Source organism: Heptranchias perlo, chromosome 40, assembly GCF_035084215.1.
Source record: "Heptranchias perlo isolate sHepPer1 chromosome 40, sHepPer1.hap1, whole genome shotgun sequence".
Classification (NCBI taxonomy): Eukaryota; Metazoa; Chordata; class Chondrichthyes; order Hexanchiformes; family Hexanchidae; genus Heptranchias; species Heptranchias perlo.
The window spans coordinates 8,290,895-8,315,401 of NC_090364.1; the positions used below are offsets into that span (position 1 = coordinate 8,290,895).

The window sequence follows — 24,507 nt, forward strand, 5'->3', positions numbered from 1 at the left end:
TGTAGCAAAGAACAATGAGATGTCCTACTCCTGGGAGAGATGGCTATATGCTCTACATTAGCAGGTGGGGACCGAGTCAGTCTTGGCTATGGTACCCCCTCCTACTGAACAGCAACCCAACACTTGCCCATGCAGTGCTGGCAGCCCTTAGGTGAGGTGATGGCTGCCCGCATCCATGGAACTGTACAAATGAGTCAGTGCCTTCAGGAGAGAAAATCAGAGGGGGGGAAAAAAGTGTGCGGGTACTCTTTAATGCTCCCCAATGGCTTCTTTCACTATGACATGGGGGCAGAACACTACTTGGGATTGCGAAGATGGAGATAAAGAAAAGTGGCAAGAAAATATAAATTGGGGCACACGATATTTATCCAACAGGTGTACGCGATAATTCACAAATGGTACGATTACAAGTCTATTTAAACGTGCCCACTCACTGAATAAATATTCCAACAGGCATCACATATCTTTGATTAGAAACATTATGCAGATAGAAACCAAGGGAAATAAAGTCATATTTCATAATGCATTGCATCACAGTGACAAAAATAATCATTTGTCTCAGGGAGGAGAGAGAGAGAGAGAGAGAGAGAGAGAGAGAGAGAGAAAAAAAGAGAGAGAGAGAGAGAGAGAGAGAAAAAGAGAGAGAGAGAGAGAGAGAGAAAAAGAGAGAGAGAGAGAGAGAGAGAAAAAGAGAGAGAGAGAGAGAGAGAGAGAGAGAGAGAAAAGAGAGAGAGAGAGAGAGAGAGAGAGAGAGCGAGAAAAAGAGAGAGAGAGAGAGAGAGAGAGAGAGAGAGAAAAAGGAGAGAGAATATGAGGTGGATTCATTAATACTAATTAATCAGAAGCTCCCTAAAGAGAAACATACTGTCCAGTCTAATACTGAGCCATACAAACCAGGATTGTCATTGATTTGAACACCAGCCTGAGTTGAGTTAGTTGATCACAGCCGAGCTCCAAAGTTAGCCACAGTGCCTCCGGCCCAGGGAGGGGGAAATCAGCCAGTGGTGATAGGCAATAGGATATGGGCAGCAGAGTTTTGCATGAGCTGAAGATGACAGAGGGTGGCCAGGAGAACATTGGAGATATCAAGTTTGGAGGTGATAAAGGCATGGATGAGGGTTTCAGCAGAAGATGGGCTGCCCATATTATGGAGGTGGAAGTAGGCAGCCATTTGTGATGGAGGGGACACGGGGTTAGCAGCTCAGCTTGGGGTTGAGTAGCTGAGGCTGCAAATGGTTTGTTTCAGCCTGAGACATGGCTGGGGAGAAGAATGGAATGGTTGGCAATGGTGCGGAGTTTGTGGTGGGGGCCGAAGTCGGTGGCTTTGGTCTTCCCAATGTTTAGCTGGAGGAAATGGTAGCTCATCCAAGACTGACTGTTGGACAAGCAGTCTAACAACTTGGAGGCAGTGAAAGGGTCAAGATGCATGTGGAGAGGTAAAGTTGGATTCCATCAGCATACATGTGGAAGGCGACCCCTTCTACACGTATGCTGATGTCGTCTGCAGATGATGTTGACAGGCAACACGTAGATGAGGAAAAGGAGGGGGCCAAGAATAGATCCTTGGGGGACTACGCTGGTAATGGAATAGGGATGGGGAGAGAAACTATCGCTGGAGATGGTCTGGCTACGATCAGATAGATAAAAGTGGGAGAGGTAAGTGAGAGCAGTCCCACTGGGCTGGACAACGAAGGACAGACAGTGGAAGAGGGGTGGTCTGATTGAACATGTCGAAGGCTGCAGAGGTCAAGGGGGATAATCCACTATCGTTACAGTCACAGAGAACGCTGTCCGTGGTAGTGGTTCGGGCTGCGTCGGTGCTGTGGGAGGATGGAAACCCAGTGAGCACAGATCTGGAAGTGACAACACGTCGAAAGACCTCGAGAGAAAAGGAGGATTGGAGATGGGGCAGTAGTTAATGAGGAAAGGGGTCAAGGGTGGATTTATTTTTTAAGGGTTTGGGGTGGGGGGGGGGGGGTAGGTTGATGAGTGGTTTTGAAAGGGAGGCGGCGGATAGTGCCCGAGGAGAGGGAACCATTTACAATGACAGCTGGTGAGGATCACTTCACAGTGGAAATCTGGAACTCTATCCTCCAAAAAGCTGTTGATGCTCGATCAATCGAAAATGTCAAAACTGAGATTGATAGATTTTTGTTCGGCAAGGGTATTAAGGGTTATGGAACCAAGGTGGGTAGATGGAGTTAAGATACAGATCAGCCAAGATCTAATGGAACGGTGGAACAGGCTCGAGGGGCTGAATGGCCTTCTCCTGTTCCCATGTTCCTATCAGTAATCAGTGATGTCCTGCTTGAAACTGCAAGTGTACCATGGCGGGTGGGGACAGGATTGGGCTCGGCCGTGATGCCCTTATGGTCAAATACCCTACTAACGCTCACTGTCCAGACTCTCACATGAAAGAGCAAGCACTTCGATGAGGCACAAGAGTACACCTGGTGGTTGTGAAATCATACTTAGCAACAACCAGTTACTATAGGAGAAATGGGGATTAAAATTAGAGAGGGAAAAAAAAATTGCTCAATGATCTCAAATCACAAGAATAAAAATGTATTCAGTCTGAATGTCAAGGCTGTTATAGACTAAAATCCTCTGGCAAAACATTTAGTGGGTTCTGGAGTTCCTTTCAAAAAAGCTGCAAACATCTTCTGATACGGTTGGTTAATGCCATAGTGTGGAGCTCACAAGATATTGGGTTATTTTGAGAAACTGAGTTAGAGAAGAATCCACTGTCCACCATACAACACGGTAATGTAACCACGACTATTTTGGAAGTGAGAATGGCCACAGACAGATTTCATGCTACCTCACTACTGGCCTCGGCACGCCCTAGTACATGCTCATGTGTGCTAATGCAACAGATCTAAAATTTGCATATGCACAATCCATAAGCAGACACGGTCTCTTGTTTATTGAGAATCCCAGGTCCATTGTACAAGACACCAGCATGGGTCAAAAAGACAGTTGGAATCTAGGAAATTTCAAGTCATGGTTAAATCAAGACAAGCTTCGGTGCAGTCTGTAAGGATGCCAATCAGGAAACCATAAGCCCCCGGAGGGAATTGCCGCCTCCTGGCAGTAAGAAGACGAGGAAGGGAAAAAAAAATTCTGATGAACAAGTGATGCCAGTCTCAGGATTTAAAAGCCTACACATTGTTGGAGGAAGGGGAGACAGAGGGAGGACAGAGGAAACACAGTTGAGGGCCTAGAAATGAAAAAGATACAGATGTGCAATGAGCTGACTTCAACATGGCCCATAAAGAAGTCAAACTAGGTTACATATTAAATGTGTTCTACTTAATAAAAAGATTCAGCAATGTGGAATGTGTAGGCCATAATTCCCTAAACTGCTGCGTTCTTACTCTCAGTTGGATTGCTGTGGGCATACAACCTTCATACACTAAGACAGAAAGAAAGAAAGACTTCAGTTTATACAGCGTCTTTAACAACCTCAGGACCTCCTAAAGTGCTTCCCAGTCAATGAAGCACTTTTGAGGTGTAATCACTGTTGTAATGGAAGAAATGTGACAGCCAATTTGCTCACTGCAAGCTCCCATAAACAGCAATGTGATAATGGCCAGAACATCTGTTTTAGTGATGTTGGTTGAAGGATGAATATTGGTCAGAACACACCTGCTCTTCTTCAAAATAGTGCCATGGGATCTTCTATGTCCACCTGAGGGGGTGGTCAAGGCTTTGGTTTAGCTTTTCATCTGAAAGACAGCACTTCTGACCTCAGCACACCAATGGAGTGTCAGCCAAGTTTATGTGCTCAAGTCTCTGGAGTGGGGCTTGAACCCACAACCTTCTGACTCAGAGGCGCGAGTGCTACCAACTGCGCCACGACTGATATTAGGATGGGCACCAGGGTGTAGCATTGGAAAGGAGAAACAAGGGGTACAAAGGATCAGGAGAGAAAGATAGCACTGGAGCAAGTAATAGTACAGTATAAGGTGGGATCAGACTAAGAGAAAGTACAAGAAAGTCTAGGACTGGTTTGCAGTGCAAGTGTGTAAACGCACAAAGCGTGGTAAACAAGGCTGGTGAGCTGCAGGCGCAAATAGCCACATGGGAATAGGATGGCATGGAGATAACTGAGACCTGGCTCAAAAAATGGCAGGATTGGGTACTAAATATTCCTGGATACAAAGTGTTCAGGAAAGATAGGGAAGGAAAGAAAGGAGATGGGGAGGGTGGCAGTATTGATTAAGGAGAATATTGCAGTACTGGAGAGAGAGGATGTCCTGGAGGGGTCAAGGACTGAATCTATTTGGTTACAGTTAAGAAATAAAAGAGGTGCCATTACACTACTGGGTGTATTCTATAGGCCACCAACTAGTAGGAAGGATATAGAAAAGCAAACTTGCAGGGAAATTGCAGAGAGGTGCAAAAGCCATAGAGTAGTGATAACTGGGGACTTCAACTATCCTAATATAGACTGGGATAATAATAAGGGGCAAAGAGGGGGAGGAACTTTTGGAATGGGTTCAGGATAACTTTCTTAACCAGTATGTTTCCGGCCCAATGAGGAAGGAGGCAGACCAAGTGGAACAAGTGTCAGTGGGGAAGTATTTAGGGAGCAGCAATCCTAGGTTTAGAATAGCTATGGAAAAGGACACGGACCACTGTAAAGTAAAAATACTCAATTGGAGGACGGTCAATTTCAATGGGATGAAAGCAGATCTGGCCTGGGTAAATTGTAATCAAAGATTGGCAGGCAAAACTGTAATTGAACAGTGGGCGGCCTTTAGAGGAGATGGTTCGGGTACAGTCTAGGCACATTCCCACGAGACAGAAAAGTAGGGCAACTAAGGCCAGAGCTCCCTGGATGACAAAAGAGATAGTGAGTAAGATGAAACAGAAAAAAGGGGCGAATGACAGATGTAAGATTGATAACACAAGTGAGAACCAGGCAGAATATAGAAAGTTCAGAGGGGAAGTGAAAAAGGAAATAAGAGAGAGTTATGTGAATAGATTGGTGGCTAACATAAAAGGGAATCCAAATAAAAAGTAAACTGGTAGTAAGAGGAGGGTTCAAGCCGATTAGGGACCATAAAGGAGATCTACTCAGAGGCAGAGGGGGTGGCCAAGATACTAAATGAGTACTTCGCAGCTGTCTTTACCAAGGAAGAAGATGCTGCCAGAGTCTCAGTAAAGGAAGATGTAGTTGAGATACTGGACGGGCTAAAAATTGAGAAAGAAGAGGTACTAGAAAGGCTAGCTGTATTTGAAGTAGATAAGTCATCCGGTCTGGATGGGATGCATCCTAGGTTGCTGAGGGAAGTAAGGGTAGAAATTACAGAAGTACTGGCCATAATCTTCCAAACATCTGTAGATACTGGGGTGGTTCCAGAGGACTGGAGAATTACAAATGTTACACCCTTGTTCAAAAAATGGTGTATGGATAAGCCCAGCAACTATAGGCCAGTCAGTTTAACCTCAGTGGTGGGGAAACTTTTAGAAACGATAATCAGGGACAGAATTAACTGTCACTTGGATGAGTGTGGATTGATTAGGGAAAGCCAGCACGGATTTGTTAAAGGCAAATCGTGTTTAACTAACCTGATAGAGTTTTTTGATGAGGTAACAGACGGTAGATGAAGGCAATGCAGTTGATGTGTATATGGACTTCCAAAAGCCATTTGATAAAGTGCCGCATGGTAGGCTTATCAAGGTTGCAGTCCATGGAATAAAGGGGGCAGTAGCAACATGGATACAGAATTGGCTAAGTTACAGGAAACAGAGAGTAGTGGTGAACGATTGATTTGCGGACTGGAGGGAGGTGCACAGTGGTCTTCCCCGGGGTCTGTGCTGGGACCACTGCTTTTCTTGATATATATTAATGACTATGATTAATGACAGGGCACAATTTCCAAATTTGCATTTGACACAAAACTTGAAAGGGTAGTAAACAGTGAGGAGGATAGTGATAGACTTCAAGAGGATAAGACAGGCTGGTGAAATGGGCAGACATGTGGCAGATGAAATTTAACGCAGAAAAACGTGAAGTGATACATTTTGGTAGGAAGAACGAGGAGAAGCAATATAAACTAGAGGGCACAACTCTAAAAGGGGTACAGGAACAGAGAGATCTGGGGGGTGTATGTGCACAAATCGTTGAAGATGGCAAGTCAGGTTAAGAAAGCAGTTAAAAAAGCATACGGGATCCTGGGCTTTATAAATAGAGGCATAGAGTACTAAAGTATGGAAGTCATGATGAACCTTTATAAAACACTGGTTTGGCCACAATTGGAGTATTGTGTCCAGTTCTGGGCACCGCACTTTAGGAAAGATGTAAAGGCCTTAGAGAGGGTGCAGAAGAGATTTACTAGATTGATTCCAGGAATGAGGGACTTTAGTTGCCTGGATAAACTGGAGAAGCTGGGGTTGTTCTCTATGGAACAGAGAAGGCTGTGAGGAGATTTGATAACGGTATTCAAAATCACGAAGGGTCTAGACAGAGTAGATAGAGAGAAACTGTTCCCATTGGAAGAAGGGTCAAGAACCAGAGGACATAGATTTAAGGTGATCGACAAAAGATCCAAAGGTGACAGGAGGAAAAACTTTTTTTTTTAAAACACAGTGAGTGGTTGGGATCTGGAATGCACTGCCCGAGGGGGAAGTGGAGGCAGATTCAATCATGGCCTTCAAAAGGGAACTGGATAAGTACTTGAAAGTAAAAAATTTGCAGGGCTAGGGGGTTGAGCGGGGGAGTGGGACTCGTTGGATTGCTCTTGCATGGAGCCGATGCAAACTCGACGGGCTGAATGGCCTCCTTTCATGCTGTAACCTTTCTATGATTCTAGGAGGAAAAATAATTGTGCTCTTCACCTCTTGCTCAGTCGGTAAATGCACTGCCTAGTTCGGAACTAAGACACATAGAACAAGGTCACAGGTTTGATCCCCTCTATGTGGGGTTAGCTGTGGGTTAGGGGGGAAAAAAAGATAACTAGGGCTCCTACTCCCAATGACTACCTCTCAATACCTGCTAGAAAGTGCTTTAGTGTGGACACTGGATGAGGGGGAAATGAGCTCAGCTATGATAGCCTCTACAGTTGAATAGCCTGGCATCATGCTCCATATAGGCTAACAAATAAAAAATGGCCACTTGGATGAGGCATGGAAGGGAAGCCAGTACTTGTGGAATTCACTCCAACAGGAGTCAGCATCTTCAACAGAGGCAGGTGGGGTTTAAAAAAATAGGCAACATCTCTTCCAATCCAGGGCTAAATTTTATAAAATCATTGCAGGAACTCTGTCCTACTCTTTATCTAACACATCTCTCCTCTAGAATCTAGCCCTGTGAAACAACCCCTTACTTGTATCGAACTTTCTCGTCCACATCATCAGATGGCTCCAGGGTGATGCAGGTGACAAGTGCCTCCATGTTGTGCGGCCGTGTCAGGAACTCCACCAACTTGCGGTTATTGGCTTTACACTCCTGTAGGACGTCCTCCTCGTCCATAAGCTCAAAGAGCGTGACATCCTCGCGTTCCAGGAGCGTGTCAATGTGCGATGTCGTGTGAAGGTCAAACTTCCAAAACATGATGCGCTGCAGAAGACCGAGAACAGAAACGATAAAATCATTTACCTTAGTGAACTCTAAATACAAATTATAACTGATCATGTATGACCAGTAAGAGAAATCTTCATATGCGTTATAATTGGACTGTAACCACAATACTGTGGCTCAGGATTGTTCAAAAGCACTTCCCAAACCTGCAACCTCCATCATCTAGAAGGACCAGGGCAGCAGTTGCTTGGGAACACCACCACCTCCAAATTCCCCAAGTCACACACCATCCCGACTTGGACATATATCGCCGTTCCTTCATTGTCGCTGGGTCAAAATCCGGGAACTCCCCACCCAACAGCACTGTGGGAGAACCTTCACCACATGGACTGCAGCGGTTCAAGAAGGTGGCTCATCACCACCTTCTCAAGGGCAACTAGGGATGGGCAATAATGCTGGCTTTGCTAGTGATGCCCGTATCCAGAGAATGAGTTTTTAAAAAAAAGGAATAAAAATGTAGGGTAAGTAATCTGGGCAGCTGCTGAGAACGAAGCAGCATGAGTAGAGGCCTAGAGGCAGGAGAATTGGCATGAAGCAAAATCATGGAGGGAAATGTGAACTTGCAAAATGGGGATGCTCTCCTGATGACTCAGTTGGTAAACTAAACATGTAACTGAACCACACAGATGTGCCCTTGGGCTATAAAGGGGACAATTTGCCATTGTTTCTGCATGTGTGTGGATATTGAACAAGACAGGATCAGGCTTGATAAGTCAACCATGCTCTTCCCACGGTTGAACTGCCTAGCCCAGGCTCACACATGAAAAATGGCTACTTGGGCAAAATACCCAAAAAAAATCTGGTATCCATGGAAGCACTCACCAGTCAAAAGGTCTTTGAGAAGGGAAAATAAGCTGTAGGGCAAAACAAATTTTAAAAGAAAAAACACAAAATGGGGACAGAAGCCAGAAATAAATATCATGGACCAATTCCATAGAGAGAAGTAACATTTCCTCATCTGTAAAGTGAATGGACAAGAAACGATAGATCGGGGAAAAAAAGAGACCAGGATAAAATCAAGTGGCCTAGTCAGGTAGGCGCCATCTGCAAACTGATTGCAACAAACACGCTGGCCATTAATAGAGACCAGTATTCACAGCACAATTATTGTTTATAGGTGTTTATTTAGCGGTGAGGGTTAAAATCCAGTTTACAATCATTACATATTATGTAGAAGATTTTCCTGTTTCTGCACCTGGGGCATTGGATTGTGCGGGTGCAGCAAAGACAGGAAAACCATGCACGAAGGAGCGTAGGCCCTTATAGCAGCCTGCCGAATTTTCCATCCATTAATTTAAATAGAGGTAAAGTCAGTCATGCTCCCTTATGGATGTACATTTCTCCCTGCCCAATCTTCCCGTCTTCTCTGCGCCCAGGCGCAGAAGCAGGAAAATCTGCTCCTATATTATTAAGGCATAATTAAACCCTTGTAATCACCTCACACTTACCACAGCAATGGTCAGGAGCAATGTTCAGAGAAAAACAAGTTCTAACCATTTCAGAATTTCTTGCAGAAACTGTGTCACCGGCAGCTCTCCAATAAATCGGCCAAATGTACACCCAACAAATGTTTTCATCTTACATGAAAATGGTGATTTTAACAAACATACCAAGTCCATTCTTTTCCTCCCTGCACATCCTAGAACCAGGTTCAAACATCAAATATCCAGTTATAATAAAGATCAATTTTGGCATGCACTCATTGCCAGGGACCGTAATAAAGGCCCAGCTACACACTACGCCTCACTATTTGATGCCCACTTTGTCATTTTTTTCCAATGCAGAGCTCTCTAACTTCTCAATGTGGAAATACCTTGCATGAGTAACATAGGCCAGGAGGTTCATGGGTCTGATCTCAAACTTGTTAAATTGGGCGATTTCGTTTAGGGCAGCAGTGCGGTGTTAGAATTGGACTCAATCACTAGGTTGGAGGGATGTGGAGAAGAGCATCAGACAAGGCTTCTATTTGTGATCACTCCTCTGAGTCAGAAGGCTGTGGGTTCAAGTCCCACTCCAGAAACTTGCGCACAAAATCTAGGCCGACACCAGTGCAGCACTGAGGGGAGCGGCGCACTGTGAGGGGTGCCATCTTTCGGATAAGATGTTAACCCGAGAACCCGTCGGCCTTCTCAGGTGGACGTAAAAGGTCCCATGGCACTATTTGAAGAAGAGCATGGCGGTTGTCCCCGGTGTCCCAGACAACATTTATCTCTCAACTAACAATTAAAACAGATTATCTGGTCATTTATTTCATTGCTGTTTGTGGGAGCTTGCTGTGTGCAAATTGGCTACTGCGTTTCCTACATTACAATAGTGACTACACTACAAAAGTACTTAATTGGCTGTAAAGCACTTTGGTACGTCCAGAGGTCGTGAAAGGTGCTACTTCCCTGCAGCAAAATGCACACATCTGGATATTGGGTAATGCCTAGAGTAAATTCAGCTGTAATTCCTTCCCAACCCATGATCAATAGGCTGCCCATAATTCACTGTCTACCTCATGTATGAACAATAGTCACTCAAGCTAGATAGCTAAGTGCTCCTATGAGTGGCGGAACTGTACCCTGGGATGAGTCACTGCCTTTAGCATACAAATAAAAAAAAGAGGAAAAAAATGACTAGACTTCACTCGCTGATGGAAGAGACATACAAAATTATAGTTGGGGGGGGGGGGGGGTGCTACAACCCAAGTCAGCGGAGTGAAAAATGGAAATCAACAATGTTCAACATGCACGCACTGTGAAAGCAGGATTGAGCTTTCGTTTCAAATACCCTAACTCTCACTGTCTAGCCTCATCCATAAAGAAAGGTATTTTGGAGGAACATAGGAACAGGAGTAGGACATTTAGCCCCTCGAGCCTGTTCTGCCATTCAAAGAGATCATGGCTGATCTGTGTCCCAACTCCATATATCCACCGTAGCCCTATATCCCTTAATACCAATGGTTAACAAAAATCGATCAATCTCGGATTTAAAATTAACAATTGAGCCAACATCAATTGCTGTTTGTGGAACAGAGCTCCAAACTTCTAATATCCTTTGTGTGTAGAAGTGTTTCCTAACTTCACTCCTGAAAGTCCTGGCTCTAATTTTTAGGCTATGTCCCCTAGTCCTTGACTCCCCAACCAGCTGAAATAGTTTTTATCAACCCTATCAGTTCCCCATAATATCTTGAAAACTTCAATCAAATCATCCCTTAATCTTCTAAACTCTGGAGAATACCACCTTAGTTTGCGTAATCTCGCCTTGTAATTTAACCCTTGCAGTCCAGGTACCATTCTAGTTCTACGCGCCACTCCCTCCAAGGCAAATATATCCTTCCTAAAGTGCGATGCCCAGAACTGAACACAGTACTCCAGGTGTGGTCTAACCAGGGCTTTGTATAGCTGTAGCATAACTTCTACCCCCTTGTATTCTAGTCCTCTAGATATAAAGGCCAGCATTCCGTTAGCCTTTTTGATTATTTTCTGTACCTATCCATGACATTTTAATGCTCTATGAACATAGACTCCTAAGTCTCTTTGGACCTCCACTGTTTCAAACCATTCACCATTTAGAAAGTATTATGATCTATCTTTTTTAGGTCCAAAGTGGATGATCTCACACTTGCCTACACTGAAATACATTTGCCACAGTTTTGCCCATTCACTTAATCTATTAATATCTCTCTAATTTTATGCTTCCATTTACACTGCTTGCAATGCTGCCTATCTTTGCGTCAGCAAATTTGGATATGTGGCTCTCTATCCCATCGTTGAAGTCGTTAATAAATAGTGAATATTTGAGGCCCCAACACCAATCCCTGTGGGACACCACAAGTTACATCCTGCCAAATTGAGTACCTGCCCATTATCCCTACTCTGTCTCCTGCTGCTCAGCCAATTTCCTAACCAGGTCAATAACTTGCCCTCAATTCCATGAGCTTCAACTTTAGCTAACAATCTCTTATGAGGGACTTTATTGAATGCCTTCTGGAAGTCCATATAAACAACATCCATAGACATTCCCCTGCCCACTACTTTAGTTACCTCTTCAAAAAATTCAATCAGCTTTGTCGGGCAAATCCATGCTGGCTCTCTTTGATCAGCTGAAATTTTTCCAAGGTGTTCAGTCACTCTATCCTTAATTATAGACGAGTAATTTCCAGACAACAGATGTTAGGCTAACTGGTCTATAATTCCCTATAGAAGCTACCAACAATTGCCAACATCCATGGAACTGGGCTGCAGTATGAGTCAGCACCTGCAGGAAATTGGAGGGGGGGGCGGGTAAACAGCATCAACAACATCCAAGCTGGATAGGCGAGCCGGGTGGACGGATGCCTTCAGATGAGTTCTACCACTTGTAGCTAGCGCTATAAAAGGAAGAGTCATTAATAGACAACTGCAATACATCTCAAAATAATGTTGGTTTTGAAATGAATAGCTGTGCTGCAGCGTGTGAGAAAACTGTTTAAAGTCAGGGATGGATTTGGAGGCATTTTAAAAGATGGTGCTCTCCAATTTCAAGGCAAATGTGGAGGATCGTATAGCCCACTGGAATAGGTCAGCGATCAAAACTAAAAACTGCACTGCAGCGCATCCATTTTGAGACCTACCACCTCTTTAAATGACATTTCTTTAGCTCCAACTTCTTCACCTAAAATAAGGAGGATTTTAACTCAAGTGTTCATTTACCCAACAAACTGTTCCCTTCCCTTCCCCTCCCCTTCCATTTTAATAACCGTTAAACATTTTGGTCGTCAGTCTTCTGCAGTCATTGACCGAGTCCTTGCTGGGTACAGTTCCACAGTTGCCCCCAGAACTACACCGCAGATGTGACCAAGGGGAACATGATTGAGCTCAAACTTGATCCTCTCATCTGTTGTCTCCCAAGTGCAATTCCAGCAGGTTTCACGGCACAGCAATCAGGAACTCTATTCCATGTTCTCTTCCCTAACTCATTGCTACATCAGCACAGACCGGGATCGATCAATGAGCCTATACGGCTCAGCTACTCAGCCACCGAGGGAGTTTATCTCATCTTGTATCCTCTTTGCAATGTTGGTGGTATACTGCACTTTGGGCCTTTGCCCTTCACCTAGGCTCCTCAGTGATATTAAAAGACAATTTCTCCTAGCTCTCCACATCTCAGTAAACAAGACAACAGGAGCCTTCCCATTAGGCCCCTAAATGATCATTGAAAGGAATACAACAGCAGCTGAAGCCATTTCTTGTTTCCCCTTCTTGGGGGAAAGGTGTCCAGTCCCCAAAGTCACAGCGGAGAATGGGAATTTGTCAGTTGGACAAATCACAATCTTACAACTTAATGCCCCACTCCTTAGCATCACCTCCCAGCAACTCACCAAGGCTTCTTCGACAGCACCTCCCAAACCTGTGACCTCTACCACCTAGAAGGACCAGGGCAGCAGGCACATGGGAACAATACCTCCTGCACATTCCCTTCCAAGTCACACACCATCCTGGCTTGGAAATATATTGCCATTCCTTCATCGTCGCTGGGTCAAAATCCTGGAACTCCCTACCTAGCAGCACCGTAGGAGTACCTTCATCACACAGACTGCAGCAGTTCACCACCACCTTCTCAGGGGATAGGCAATAAACACTGGCCTTGCCAGCGACACCCACAACCCATGAATTAATTAATAAAACCTGCTTTGTAGCCTTATAAAAGCAATCCAAGGAAGGCTCACAAAAGTTGCATGTGAGCCCTACTACTGACAAGCTGACTTAGCCAAAGGTTAAACATTTTTTTTTGGTACGGCAAACGTCATTCTGTATATTCGATGACCATAGCTTCCTGTACTCATTCTCAAATTGCTATAGCACTTTAATGACCGCAACCATCTACATACGCCCACATTTGTGTTGCCCACGTACTCCAGTCCGCAGGTGACAAACCAGTTCAGCGCTTTCAAACTTCAGCACTGACTGAAAATACAATATTGCGCTGTAAACTTATTCAACTTATTGGTACTGAGATGCTAAACAGGAAATCAAAGCCTGGGTGGGGCACAGAAATGGTGCATAAGCCAAACATTAATGTTTAATCGATACTCTTAATTCGTTACCTAAAACTGTCCCTCCATTACCATCAACATTATTTTATCCGAGCTAAAAATACTCTCCAGATTCAATCCAAGTTTGGAAGCACACAAATCTATAAACAAATCATACTGCTGGATACTGTTTACACTTTATATGTAGACATGGTATGAAAGTGTCACATGATCATTGATGCTCTCTACAAAAGAACCTAGTGATCCTTCGACAATTTTGTGATAATTGATATACTGTCCTTCCAGCGGGCAGTGCTTTACGTTCCTAACAGATGTGAAGCTGAAGTCCAGTTACTGCCAACTGACACATCCAAAACCAGAGAGGTAGGGAGTGGGATCAAGGTTGAACTAAGATCTGTTTTTCTGGTGAATATTCATCAAAACCCTTAATAACCTCAGTAATTCTCTCACATGAGCCAGTGGTAAAAGGAGATAAAATGGACATTTCAAAAACCAGATGTTTACCCTTTAGAGATTTCTAGACAAAAGAGCAGACCATGCTGAATTTGGTTTTGATGCCAGTCTGGCATCCCAGACTGATTCCTGGGATGGCAGGACTGACGTACGAGGAGAGATTGGGTCAACTCGGCCTATATTCACTAGAGTTTAGAAGAATGAGCGGTGATCTCATCGAAACATATAAAATTCTAACAGGACTAGACAGACTAGATGCAGGGAGGATGTTCCCAATAGCTGGGGAGTCCAGAACCAGGGGTCACAGTCTCTGGATACGGGGTATGCCATTTAGAACCGAAATGAGGAGAAATTTCTTCACACAGAGGGTGGTGAACCTGTGGAATTCTCTACCACAGAAGGTAGTGGAGGCCAAGTCATTCGATGTATTGAAGAAGGAGATAGATATATTTCTTAATGCTAAAGGGATCAAGGGATATGGGGAAAAAGCAGGAACAGGGTACTCAGTTAGGCGATCAGCCATAATCATTTTGAATGGTGGAGCGGGCCCGAAGGGCCGAATGGCCTACTCTTGCTGCTATATTCTATGTTTCGGGGAATGAGGCGGGCCAAGTGGAGCAAGTGCCAGTGGAGGAACATTTAGGGAACAGCGATCATAGTATCATAAGGTTTAGAATAGCTATGGAAAAGGACATGGACCACTCTAAAGTAAAAATACTCAATTGGAGGAGGGCCAATTTCAGTGGGATGAGAACAGATCTGGCCCGGGTAAACTGGAATCAAAGATTGGCAGGCAAAACCGTAATTGAACAATGGGCGGCCTTTAAAGAGGTTTGGGTACAGTCTAGGTACATTCCCACGAGGGGGAAAGGTAAGGCAACTAAAGCCAGCGCTCTCTGGATGACAAAAGAGATAGAGAGTAAGATGAAGCAGCAAAAATGGGTGTATGACAGATGTCAGGTTGATAACCCAGGCTGAATATAGAAAGTTCAGAGGGAACATGAAAAAGGAAATAAGAGGGGCAAAGAGAGAGTATGAAATTAGACTGGCAACTAACATAAAAGAGAATCCAAAAGTCTTCTATAGGCGTGTAAACAGTAAACGGGTAGTAAAAGGAGGGGTGGGACCGATTAGGACTAAAAAGGTGATCTACTCATGGAGGCAAAGGGCATGGCTGAGGTACTAAATGATTACTTTGCATCTGTCTTTACCAAGGAAGAAGATGCTGCGAGAGTCTCAGTAAAGGAAGATGTAATTGAGATACTGGATGGGCTAAAAATTGATAGAGGAAGTACTGGAAGGATAGCTGTACTTGAAATAGATAAGTCACCCGGTCCGGATGGGATGCATCCCAGGTTGCTGAGGGAAGTAAGGTTGGAAATTGCAGAGGTACTGGTCATAAACTTCCAAACATTCTTAGATACGGGGGTGGTGCCAGAGGACTGGAGAATTGAGAATGTCACATCCTTGTTCAAATAAGAGTGTAAGGATAAACCCAGCAACTACAAGCCAGTCAGTTTAATCTCAGTGGTGGGGAAACTTTTACAAACAGTAATCCGGGTACAGAATTAGCAGTCACTTGGACAAGTGTGGACTGATTAGGGAAAGCCAGCGCCGATTTGTTAAAAGCAAATCGCGTTTAACTAACTGGATAGTTTTTTGATGAGGTAACAGAGGGTAGATGAGGGCAAAGCAGATGATGTGGTGTATATGAACTTTCAAAAGGCGTTTGATAAAGTGCTGCATAATAGGCTTGTCATCAAGATTTGAAGCCCATGGAATAAAAGGGAGCAGTAGCAGAATGGATATAGAATTGGCTAAGTAACAGAAAACAGAGAGTAGTGGTGAACGGCTGTTTTTCGGACTGCAGGGAGGTGTACAGTGGTCTTCTCCTGAGGCCGGGACTAGGATCACTGCTTTTCTTGATATACATTAATGACTTGGACTTCGGTGTACAGGGCACAATTTCCAAATCTGCAGATGACACAAGCCTTGGAAATGTAGTGAACAGTGAGGAGGATAGTGATAGACTTCAAGAGGATATAGACAGGCTGGTGGCATGGGTAGACATGTGACAGATGACATTTAACGCAGAAAAATGCGAGGTGATACATTTCGGTAGGAAGAACAAGGAGAGGCAATATAAACTGAAGGGCACAATTCTAAAAGGGGTACAGGAACAGAGAGATCTGGGGGTACATGTACACAAATCATTGAAGGTGGCAGGGCAGGTTAAGAAAGCGGTTAAAAGAGCATACGGGATCCTGAGCTTTATAAAGAGAGGCAAAGAGTACAAAAGCAAGGAAGTCATGATGAACCTTTATAAAACACTGGTTCGGCCACAACTGGAGTATTGTGTCCAGTTCTGGGCATCGCACTTTAGGAAAGATGTGAAGGCCTTAGAGAGGGTGCAGAAGAGATTTACTGGAATGATTCCAGGGATGAGGGACTTTAGTTACGTGGATGGACTGGAGAAGCTGGGGTTGTTCTCCTTGGAACAGAGAGTGTTGAGAGGAGATTTGATAAAGGTATTTAAAATCAGGAAGGTCTAGACAGAGTAGAGAGAGAGAAACTGTTCCCATTGGCAGAGGGGTCAAGAACCAGAGGACATAGATTTAAGGTGATTGGCAAAAGAACCAACGGTGACATGAGGAAAAACTTTTTTACACAGCGAATGGTTAGGGATGCACTGCCAGAGGGGGTGGTGGAGGCAGATTCAATCATGGCCTTGAAAGGAAAGAAATAGCAGGGCTACGGGAATAGGGCAGAAGAATAGGACGAGGATTGCTCTTGCATTGAGCCGGCATGGACTTGATGGGCCGAATGGCCTCCTTCTGTGCTGTAACCTTTCTATGATTCTACGAGTGGCTATAGTTGCAGGCTAGTACACCTATATTTGAGGCATCTGCTGGGGATTAAAAAAAAAAATCACATTCCAGTAATTTATCTTCGAGGCAACACGCTACTGGGGTGGGGGGAGGAAATGGAGGAGGTCACAGCTATGGTATTTGTGAGCATTCCCTGGAGGCTTTCTTTAAATATTGATTTTACTTGGTCTTATTAAATTAGAAACTTACAGCAATCCCTAGAGGCCCAAGTCTTTTGATGAGCATGTTAAAACAAGCTTCTATTCACATTTGCCATTTTGAACACCATGCACTTCAGTTTTTTTATTCCTTCCCCCTTTGTCTACTTCCCATCATGTCGTGAAGAAATTGACTACTTGCTGGGGCATCTCATGCAAGTGGCCGTTGTTTGTGAGAATCTAGACAGTGTGTAGACAGGCTAGTCAATGACAAGGGACAGCATACCCAAGCCCCAACCTTTGAGAGTTTAGCAGCAGGCATGATGTCACTTATCTGTGTGTTTGCCAGTATTAAGGGTCACGGATCCCTCATTTAATCCCTCAATTGCCCTCAGGGCAATAAATGCTGGCCTTGCCAATAACGCCCTCATCCCATGACCAAACAAAAAATTTAAACAGCAGTGAGCTTGCTCCTCCCAACAATGGAAAGCAGGGTTACCAGTTAACCACTCTGATGTGGATATATTTTATGTGCTGTATCAGACTCATTTCAGTGACACCCAAATTTAAAATAATTCAGAAACAAAGAAAACAACACAGCCCCCGATGGCTCAATGTCACGGTACTGAGTCATTCGCGATCACAAGGTCCCAAGTTCGATCTCCGATCTGAGCTGATCTAGCTGGGGCAGCAGAGAGAGCACCCGGACTAGGGATGGAGGGGGGAAAAAAAATCAAGCCTGTTTCCAACTCTTGATCACTTTCCTGTGCCCAACGGAAAATGTGGCTGCGGCTGTGACACCCACCACAGTCAAATAGCCTGCCAACACTCGCTGCCTTCACTTACACATGAAGGATGGCCTCAAGGGCAAAACATTGGATGGCTATCTTCAGAGGGAGAAAACCGGAAGCAAGAATGCCTGGTAAGTGTCAGCCATATATACACACAAATCGACTTTTCCTGGTGTTTACATGAGGTGGTAGGGGATGGAAAACTGGTGTACTTGTTGTTAAAACGTTTATACATCAGTCGATCTCCTGTGGCATTGCTCGTGGATTCACATGGATTAGGCGCTTACCTATGGCTGCTGGTGGCAGGCACTCAGCATATAGTGATTGGAACTGAAGTCCTTGCTCTCTCTCAGCTTACTCCGTTCCTTTCTTTTCCCTCTGACCTAATTCCATGACCCGTGCTCTCCAGCTGAGTTTATAATTCCTTGTCTGCACTCTACAGCTGTGTCATGGCATGACTAGCTGCACCCTTGTATTTCTGGTTGCTATTCTGCTCTGCTTTGTTTCTTTTCCTCAACCAGATGTTTTAAGAAATAATTAAAAGGGGCAAAATTCAACTTTAATCTGTTCCTGATTTTCTTTCTAGTGAACTCTCAACTTCAATTATTTTTCTTCAAAATGGCAGGTACATAATCCAACAAGGCAATTTGTGGGTATTTGACTGACCCAGTGTCACATGATTAGTAGAAGCCTATCACTAATGTGACAGGCTCACAACAGTATTAGGCAAGATTTTTAGACACAACCACAATCTACAAAAAGCATTCAGCAGAATAAATATGGGTTGGTACCCAGCCCAACATTTACAACTATCACCTAGCATGGTACAAATGTTCCAATAAGATTCAAGCAACACTCCTGCACTGCCATCCCCAAAAAACAGAAAATAAGACAGTGCTTTGGACTACTCTGGCCCAATATACCATCTGCATAGTTGCTGTAAGTTCCCTGAGACCTAGAAGGGAGATTGGGAGGTGCATGCAATCTTTTCAAATTTTCTTATCATCCCACCACACAGATTTTCTCCCTTAACCACATCTCTCCTGAAAGTGGTGGTTCATGTAGGGATAGAGAGGCAGTGGTATTCCTCCAGTTCGTTACTCTAATTGTAATTCATCACCGGTGAGCCTACATTGTGAATTTCAAATTTGGGGGGGGGGGGGGGGGGGGGGGGAAAGAGTGGGAGAGAGAGTAAAGTGTTAATTAAAAGTCAAAATCCTGCTTTTACCCCATATCTACTCCAATCAGGGTCATGGCATAGCAATCAGGAGCAGGAATGGTAGATTTCCCCCCCCATGCTTGCCTAAGCAATGCCATGGACAACTATGCAGCTGCTGGTGATGCTGCAGGCAACAGAGGTACATGATCACTTGTCTACCTCTCCTTAAGAAACAGGGAAAAGGAAAGTCTTTGGAGGCTAGTCTGTTACCTCACTGCTTTTATCCTTTACCATTTTGTCAATAATTAAACTGATTTTGTGTCAAAATAAATCTTTGTAAAGCACTTCATCTAACCTGAAATCAGCAGCAAGCAAACCCTTCCTTTTTAAAAAAAATTCGTGAATGGGATGTGGGCGTCGCTGCCAAGGCCAGCATTTATTGCCCATCCCTAATTGCTCGAGAAGGTAGTGGTGAGCCGCCTTCTTAAACTCCTAACCATTGCCTATATGTCAAGTTGTAACCATTTCTCTTCCTTCCTACATACCCTTGTTCAACATCTTCACTGACTCACTTTTCTTTTAAAAAAAACACTACCTCCTCCGTTTTCAAACACGGACACTTTGAGCTTCTTTAGTACCCTTGCCCACCTACTCCAATCAACACAGCTCCAACCAACCTTTCCAGTCTAATCACTTCATTGGCCAAAATCCATTAACCTATTATTAATAGTACAGAAAAACTTCTCGTCAGACCAGTCAAACACTCTTAAGCGAGTCTCATCCTTGGAGGTTGTTAAGAGTTTGTGGTCTGTAACATTTGTCTTATATGCAGTTCAAGGCAGTTTCCTAAAATGGGATCTATTGCTCCTAAGCAATTTCCTTGTCTCACCTCAGCTCGAGCCTTCTCTAACACAAGGATGCGAGCAGGGACGTGGGGTTGAAAAATTCTGCTTAGCCCGTGCAGGCACTCAAAGCTAAGGACTAGGATTTTGAAACTAATGGGCAGCAACACAGGAAGCCAAGCAAGAACCAGGGTAATGGGAGTGCGGGGGTTTGAATGGGTAGGAAAAAGTAAGGCAGTCTTGATGAGTTATGATTTATTGAGAGTGGAAGCTGGGTGGCCCTTTAGGAGAACGTTGCAGAAGCCACGACTCGACGCGACAAAGGCGGGGATTAAGAGTCTCGTCAGCAGTGGGGAAGAAGGAAGAACAGGTGTAGGTGATGTTTCAACGGTGCAGGGCAGCAGTGACGGAACCGAAACGGGGGGAAAAAAACTCAGCTCCAGAACAAGTAATATGTCACGGGTTTGTACAATCGGATTTTGCCTGAGAGCAATTAGGGAGGTTGAAATTAAGGGGAGAGACATGTAGGAGCTGATCGGCTTTTAAAAGTATGGCTTCAGTTTTGCTTACCTTGAGCTGAAAATTTTGATTCATCCAAGACTTGGAACAGGCAGTTCCCAAGTCTTGGAATCAAGAGGTGGCAGAATAGTAAAGCTGGGTATTATCGGCATTTATATGGAACCTGACCTTGTGCATCCATTTGATGCCACTATAGGGGCAACATATAGACAACGAAAAGGAAAGGACCAAGGATCAAACCATGGGTACACTACTTATGACCATGCAAGCGAGAATCCATTGAAATATTTAATATTGCCTTTGGTACAAGTATGAATGGAGCTAATGGTGAACAAGCTCATGATGTTAGGATGGTAAGAAGAAACATTGGAGGAGGCTAAAATGAGCAACAGTATCAAAGGCAGCGGAGAGCTCGCGGAGGATAATAGGATGAAAATAGCCATGGTGACTTTGACCACAGAAGTCTGTGTTTTGAGCAGGGAAGAAATTATACTGAAGAATCCCAAACAAGGAGCAATGGGAGGGGTGGGAATGTAGTTCCAAGGCAGCAATAGTTCTGGAAGGAAAGGGAAGATTTGAGATAGTGTAATAACAGGAGTGGATTAAGATTGGTTTTAACAAGTTGCTTCAAAGGAAGTAGAAATGTTGCCAGAGATAGGCTGATAATGTCACCAAGCAGAAGGCGAAGGAGGAAAGTTGGGCGGTAAGGAGTAGGGCGAGGTCATGACAGCGGGATTTTATGAATAAGGTGATAGCAATAGGAGAGAAGAGGAAAAAAACTATGGAAGCAGGATAGGGTGGAAGGATGGATCGAGCATGGGGTTAGAATCGGGAAGGAGGTGCAGATGCACAACTATGAAAAGCCACAATTTTGGATATAAAGTCCACGACTTCTCATATTTAGAATGGGAAGAAAGGATAGCAGGAGCAGAGGGGGATCATGATGATGGGCTGGTAGTGGAGGATCTAAGCTTAGAATTGGTAGTGGAACGAGAAGGGACAGGATACATCCTCAACAAGGAGGAAAGAGTTGCCATTAGCGATACAAGTTTCTGCAAGGCTGATAACATTGGCATATGTCTTTCCAACGACCTGGCCAATGTTGAAGGACTTCATTAGCCAAGGAAGCACACATTTCAAGGATAATGCAAAGGAAGGGGTGTCAATTTTGATTTGGCGGAGGGGAGAGAGATGGTAGAAGGAGACACAGGGGACACTGGATAGAAGAGGTAAAACCTGCAGTTTTCTCATCAAACCACTCATTGTCATTGGTGGAAGCCTAGAGATGTCTGTTTGTGCCAACTCAGCCATAGCTCAATGTGAGCAGCACAGTTCGATGCAAGTATATGTTGTTTGGGGTAATACCACCAAACTGCATTCTAAGCATGGCTAACCAGTGCATTGTAGAACCTTAACATAACTGTCCTGGCTATATAATCTGACATTTCTTTAAAGCTTTTAAAATTGCTTCACCACATTGTCTTGATATTGAAAGTGACGATCTACGGTTACTCCCAGCTCCCTTTTTAACTCCGCAAGTGCTACTTCAACGTCATGCACTGTATACTTATGTCCCAGATTTTTTTCATCTATGTGGAATACTTCACATTTATCAGTAATAAATGTAGTGTGCTCAGTTCAATAGCCAATCTTTGCAATTTTTATGCCGCATCCTTCGTCTTCACTCCTCTAACTTTGTGTCATCAGTAAACTTAAACAGCTTATCACAAAGCAACCCCTCCAAATACGCCCATTCCACAGGAAAAGTGCCTAACCTTGGCTCAAGACATCCCCCAACAGGTCTGCTCAGAGGGCACTCATTGTGTGGGGAAATCGCAGGCCCAAACGCCTAAGCAGCTTAGGCAACGCACATACTTTATAGTTAACAATTCTGGCACAGTGCCATACAACAGCAGTGCACTGTGCCAAGAATGTTCTACTTTAGATATAGTGGATGCTGCAAGCGCATGATTCCATATTGTTACCAAGGTAATTTTTTGTAATGTTTTACAAACAAACAAGGAAAAAAAAAGATTTGTTCAGGTAAGAGTGTTTGAGGAACCAGCTGGTCAGCGTGTGAAGCAGGTAAGGAAATATTTACTTCAGCTTGTTTTCTCTCCTGGTCTCCTGTAAGTGCTGACTCTTGATGGAATATAGTCACCCTCTGGTATCTTGCCCAAGTGGCCATTCTTCATGCACAAGCCAAGGCAGTGAGTGCCAGTGGGTTATTCAACCACATTGAATCACAAACTCATCCAATGCCCGTACATGTGCACCTTCTGACCAGAATCACTGGACAGCAATGAGGAGTAAGAATCCAAACTGATTTGCCCCTCTCTTGCTGCAATGGCACTGAAGCCAATTATACCACAAGTACTGCCACAAATTCTGAGATCAGATAACTCAGCATAGATTGGGAGTCAAACCTGGGATCTTTTAGTCTGCATGAATCAGTTAAAAAGTGCCATCAACTGAGCCATCGTGAGAGCAGAGTTTTAAGAGTACATTTTAAAAAATTTGTTCATGGGATGTGGGCATCGCTGGCAAGGCCAGCATTTATTGCCCATCCCTAATTGCCCTTGAGAAGGTGGTGGTGAGCCGCCTTCTCGAACCGCTGCAGTCCGTGCTGTGAAGGTTCTCCCACAGTGCTGTTAGGAAGGGAGTTCCAGGATTTTGACCCAGCGACGATGAAGGAACGGCGATATATTTCCAAATCAGGATGGTGTGTGACTTGGTGCTCCATCCTTCAAAGCTGCACACCTAATTATCCTCCAACAATTCCCTCTAGCTGGCCACCTCCTACATCAGCTGAGATGGGATGTAACTAAAGCTTCATAACAGAGGATTTGGCAGTGCAGTGTACCACCGAACTGCCATGGAGTGTTTGGGCACAGGTCCATATCTGCAATTGTTCGGCTCCTGGCTGGGCTGCCACAAAGTGGCAGAATTAAAAACAAGTCACTTCTTCATGGGGAAAACGTTTTTTTTTAAAAAAAGGGAAACAATGAAGTAAGGGAAGTCTGGAAGATTTCTTTTTACACACAAAGGGTAAGAGAGTTGTGGAATAAGTTACCAAAGAAATCCATTGAAACAGTATAAACAGGTTCAAAACATTCATTGAGCAGGGATTACGTGATATGATAAGACAAGTGGTAGGTGGGGTTGACATCTTTCCAAATGGGGTGGCCTTAGTGGGTCTAATCTTCTCTTCCTAAAAGTTGTTGGGAGATTACACTACACGCTTGTTATACACAGCACTGGGCAGTCACTCTCCTAAGGTACGCAGGCTGGGAGACCAAAGAAAGGGGGGGGGGGGGGGGCGGGAGGAGCTTAATCAACACACATGCCGTACATTTCAGATTACTACTGAGTTATTTTTATTTCGTCCCCACAAGATTTCAGATCACAGAAATTCCTTCTTCAGCTGGGCAACAGAATGATATTGTTACAGGAGGTATAACCAGATCACTGTCAATTAGTCAAACTGCAACAACACGTTTTACCACTTCTCTCACGAGATAAAAGGGAGCCACTACACATGAAGAAAACTGGGGGATGGTAAACCCTTGTGCAATATTTCCACCTCTCTCCAGAGGGCACAGAAGCACAGTAGGTTAAGATTTCACATCGACAGGGAGCCCTCCAGTAACTCAGCTAAGTGTTAATTCTTTGTATGTTTACCTGCTCAAAGTGTCGACACGCTATCCAACTGCATAAGGCATCACAGCCAAACTTAATCCTGTCCTCCCGACATCCACATGTGCACTTAGCCCAGCGATCATCATCGGGAATCCTCGCTGATCTTACCTGTCTCAAGCTTGGCAGTCAAATGCAGCACCCTCAAATAATACTGATATCAGCAGAAGGCTGGCATCCTGAATGTCACAATGTCAAGGACCAGGCTTTGCTGAATAATGCTGTGCAGATTCTGAATACATGGAACAAGGATGGTCGAGATCTTGATCCAGAAGCATTCCAACGACTGATAACCACAGCACGTTCCATTGCAATGATGCGACCCAACAACCTTGTGCACTGAAGTGTGAAAGCACCACAATCTGATAAAGGTGAGCCTGAACACGTGGGTGAGCAAATGCAGAAAATACTGGAA

General features: G+C 44.3%; 1 protein-coding gene across 2 annotated transcripts in view; it reads right to left on the reverse strand.

The window, feature by feature from the left end:
- LOC137305647 (serine/threonine-protein phosphatase 6 regulatory subunit 3-like) overlaps window positions 1-24,507 on the reverse strand; it is a 91,367-nt gene that overhangs the window by 61,335 nt on the left and 5,525 nt on the right. For both annotated transcript variants that reach the window (XM_067974536.1, XM_067974535.1), the window contains exon 2: window positions 7,335-7,567. In XM_067974536.1, the coding sequence (XP_067830637.1) occupies window positions 7,335-7,561 (227 nt within the window). In that variant the 5' untranslated portion in view covers window positions 7,562-7,567. The remainder of the gene's footprint in view (window positions 1-7,334; window positions 7,568-24,507) is intronic.